Here is a 3,212-nt window from a genome sequence, read left to right as displayed (position 1 = left end):
TTTTTTTATGTCCAGCTTTTCTCTTATTAGCTTTTTAAGAACATATAATTATATAAAAATGTATGTAGAACATGTACATATAGATTTTCCTTAACTTATATAAAATATGAAATATAAAACATGAGTGCGTATACATCTTTTTGATATTAATTTGCATATTTTTTTTTTTAAGTATCTGTTGCATTTCTTCTTTGGTATCACATTGTCGTATTTTGTACCTTGATTTGCTATTCTTAGCTACTATTTTCTTTCCAATTATATGTTTCCCTTATATGTTTTCAGTGGACCTGACTTTCCTGTTCTTTTTGTATTTGAGTAGTGAACTATTATCATCTTTTCTCTAGCTATTTATAGTTTAATGTTATTTAAGTTTTTTATTAATTTGCCTATTGTTATTTGTATTGCCTCATTGGTGTATTGGTTCCTTCTATAGTAATAGTCCTTTCACATATGTATAGTACAATGTCGTCTGTACATTGTAGCATTTTTACCTTTGTTTCGTTTAACCCCAAATTATCTATTATTCTTGTTATGTCAATATTGTAGAATATTGGGACTGAAAATTATTCCTTATAGGAGACCCTTTGCCAGTTTTCCTACCTGGCATTCGCCATAATTTCTCACTATTGTGATACCCTTGCCTCTCAGTTAATTACTGGTGCATTTTTTTACTCTAATCAGGCACTCTTTTCTTTCAAGGGTCTGTTATCTGGGCCCGGTGTGTCGCCTCAGCGGTTCCCGGGCACCCCTCGATCGCAAGAGGGACGGTCATTGTGGAGATTTTGGTCGATTGGAGTCCGACACTACCACGCCGCTCTTTCCCCTAGAAGCGGTGGGCGTCCGTGCGGATTTCCTCCACGAAAAAAAAAAAAAAAAGAAAGGCTCCCTTATCTATCTCTTTCTCTAAACACTATACCTTTCCTTATTATAAATCATAGGTCTCTTCAAACGTCCCAGTTTGGGAGGACGGCCCCGAGGACCCTCAGCCCCGGCGCGCCAGCCTGCGCCTCCGCGTCCGCGTCACTCGCTTCAACTTCGCCCAGCAGACCCCGGTTGCGGAGATAGATCTCGCGACACCTCAGGGTCTGCAGCTCGAACGGGGGAAGCCCGGCGAGCACCGCCGCTGCCGCCGCTGCCGCCGCTGCCGCCGCTGCCGCCGCTGCCGCCGCTGCCGCCGCTGCCGCCGCTGCCGCCGCTGCCGCCGCTGCCGCCGCTGCCGCCGCTGCCGCCGCTGCCGCCGCTGCCGCCGCTGCCGCCGCTGCCGCCGCTGCCGCCGCCGAAACGGTGCGAAAACCCCTCGTGATTCTGATGGCCACCGACCTGTGCAGTCTCCTGATCGCTCGGAGACTGCGGCTGCTGGCCCTCAGGTCCCCTGCCCAGATCGGAACTCCGCAGAGGAGCTTTGCTCGCACCACGCTGGCGTACAGCCTACGCACTCCGACACCGGGCCCGCCCAGCCGAGGTAGCAAACGTCCCAAGGCGTTCGCCGTCGCCTCGACTGACGGTATTAGACGCTCGAAGTGGGCGCCGAATGTCCAGTGACTGTCGAGAGTCAGGCCCAAGTATTTCATACTGGTCCCGACCCGGATCTCTGCCCCCGCCAACCTCAGGCGATAGTCCGCCGGAGGCGTCCCACGATCGGCCCTCCGGCAAAACTACATCGCCTCGGACTTCTCGGGGGATACCTCCAGCCCCAACCCTTTGATCGCGGCGACCGCGCAGGCCACCGCCAGTTCCGCCAGACGGACGGTTCTGCCCCATGTCGATCCCCACACTAGCACCAACGTGTTGTCGGCGTAGCACGTCAGCGCCGAGTCCGGGGGCATCGGAGCCCGAAGTACCGTGTCGTACGCGATGTTCCACAGTAACGGGCCCAGTACCGAACCCTGCGGGACGCCACGGCACACCGCCCTCTCCATCATCCTTCCGCCCCACCCGGTGTAGACGATACTACGGTCCCGGAGGAAGGCCCAGACCACACCCCGCGAAAAAGATCAGAATTACGTCCGTGCTAAGATTATATTCAGTCACTGTACAATCAGGCAATATATTTCTTCATTTCCTATTGGAACCACTTTGTCCTTGGCATAGTTTATGACTCTTTTAATCTCTTTCGGTGTTATTTCCCTCGCCTGCTTCTGTCTTCTCTTTTCTTCCTCCTTTCTTGTTTCCCTGTATTTTGTGTTTCTTCTTTTCGTCCTCGGTTGGCTTCCGTTTGGTCTATTTCTGTGCTCTAAGATTTTTTTTCTGTGGGAAGGATTAAGATCGTATTAATCTCTTTTAGTTCTATGTCTCTCCTCTGTTGGGGCTGGATTTTTTGTCCGTAGTACCTGTCCGGCGGCTTATGTACTGACTGGTTACTCCTATGCCCGTCTTCTCCTTTCTTTTACTAGTTTTTTTATCTCCTTGTCGGCCTTCTCATTAGTCTATTCACCACTTGTTTCCTTTTTTTCTTTACATCCTTTATCCCACCAAATTTGTTGTTTGGATCATTTCTTCTTTCTAGTAGATCTATTCGTTTCGTTGTTGCTGATTTTTATGTTGTGGTTATCTCCTTTTGTTCTTCTTTTCCTTAGTTATTCGAAAGTAATGGTTATTTCGACTGGTCGTGGTTTGTCTTTGGCTTTCTTCCCCATTCCTTTTTTTGCTTTTCCCTTGTCTGTCTTTTCCGTACTTCATCGTCGCCTCCTTCTGTTGCTTTTTTTCTCGTCTTCTCTTTTTTTACTCCCACTACTTTTTTCTTTATTGTTTTCCCTTCTCCTTTTTGTTCCTTTGTTCGCGCATTCTTAATCGTTGTTATTAGAGGATTTCGGAAGAGCTTTTTCTCCAGTTATTTCTCCATTGTTTTGGCGGTGGTTTGTAGTCGTTAGGTTAATTAGAGAAAAAAATATCCTATGAGTTACTTAGGTTGCAAATCAAAGAAAACAACCTAAGTAACTCTTATATTTGCATTTGTTGTTCTTATTTCCGCTGATATTTCGCGTGTTGCTATCACCAGTTTAATATTTCATGGTATTTTTTGTTCTGTGCTGGGTCTTGAAATTGTATTCAAATTATTGACATATAGATTGTTTTCTTGCAGAGCTATCAAATTCTTTTTCATTCTATCCATCCTTTCGCAATTCCACTGCTTGATGCGTGCGTTAAAGTCCCCCATGATTTTCGACTCCATCAGCAACGTTCATGAGTACTTCTTTTCATATCTTTTTTCC

General features: G+C 46.7%; 1 protein-coding gene across 1 annotated transcript; it reads right to left on the bottom strand.

Moving 5' to 3' along the window:
- Positions 1-1,029: 1,029 nt before the first annotated feature.
- LOC132910574 (keratin, type I cytoskeletal 9-like) lies at positions 1,030-1,919 on the bottom strand. The gene is made up of 2 exons (XM_060966343.1): positions 1,660-1,919; positions 1,030-1,372 (listed from the first exon to the last, which is right to left on the bottom strand). The coding sequence occupies exons 1-2, from the start codon at positions 1,917-1,919 to the stop codon at positions 1,030-1,032; spliced, it is 603 nt and encodes a 200-aa protein (XP_060822326.1).
- Between the last annotated feature and the right edge of the window lie 1,293 nt (positions 1,920-3,212).

The sequence above is a fragment of the Bombus pascuorum genome, chromosome 9 (genome assembly GCF_905332965.1).
Source record: "Bombus pascuorum chromosome 9, iyBomPasc1.1, whole genome shotgun sequence".
Classification (NCBI taxonomy): domain Eukaryota; kingdom Metazoa; phylum Arthropoda; class Insecta; order Hymenoptera; family Apidae; genus Bombus; species Bombus pascuorum.
The sequence above is the reverse complement of the archived record's forward strand: the minus strand, read 5'-3'. Positions and strand labels throughout refer to the sequence as shown.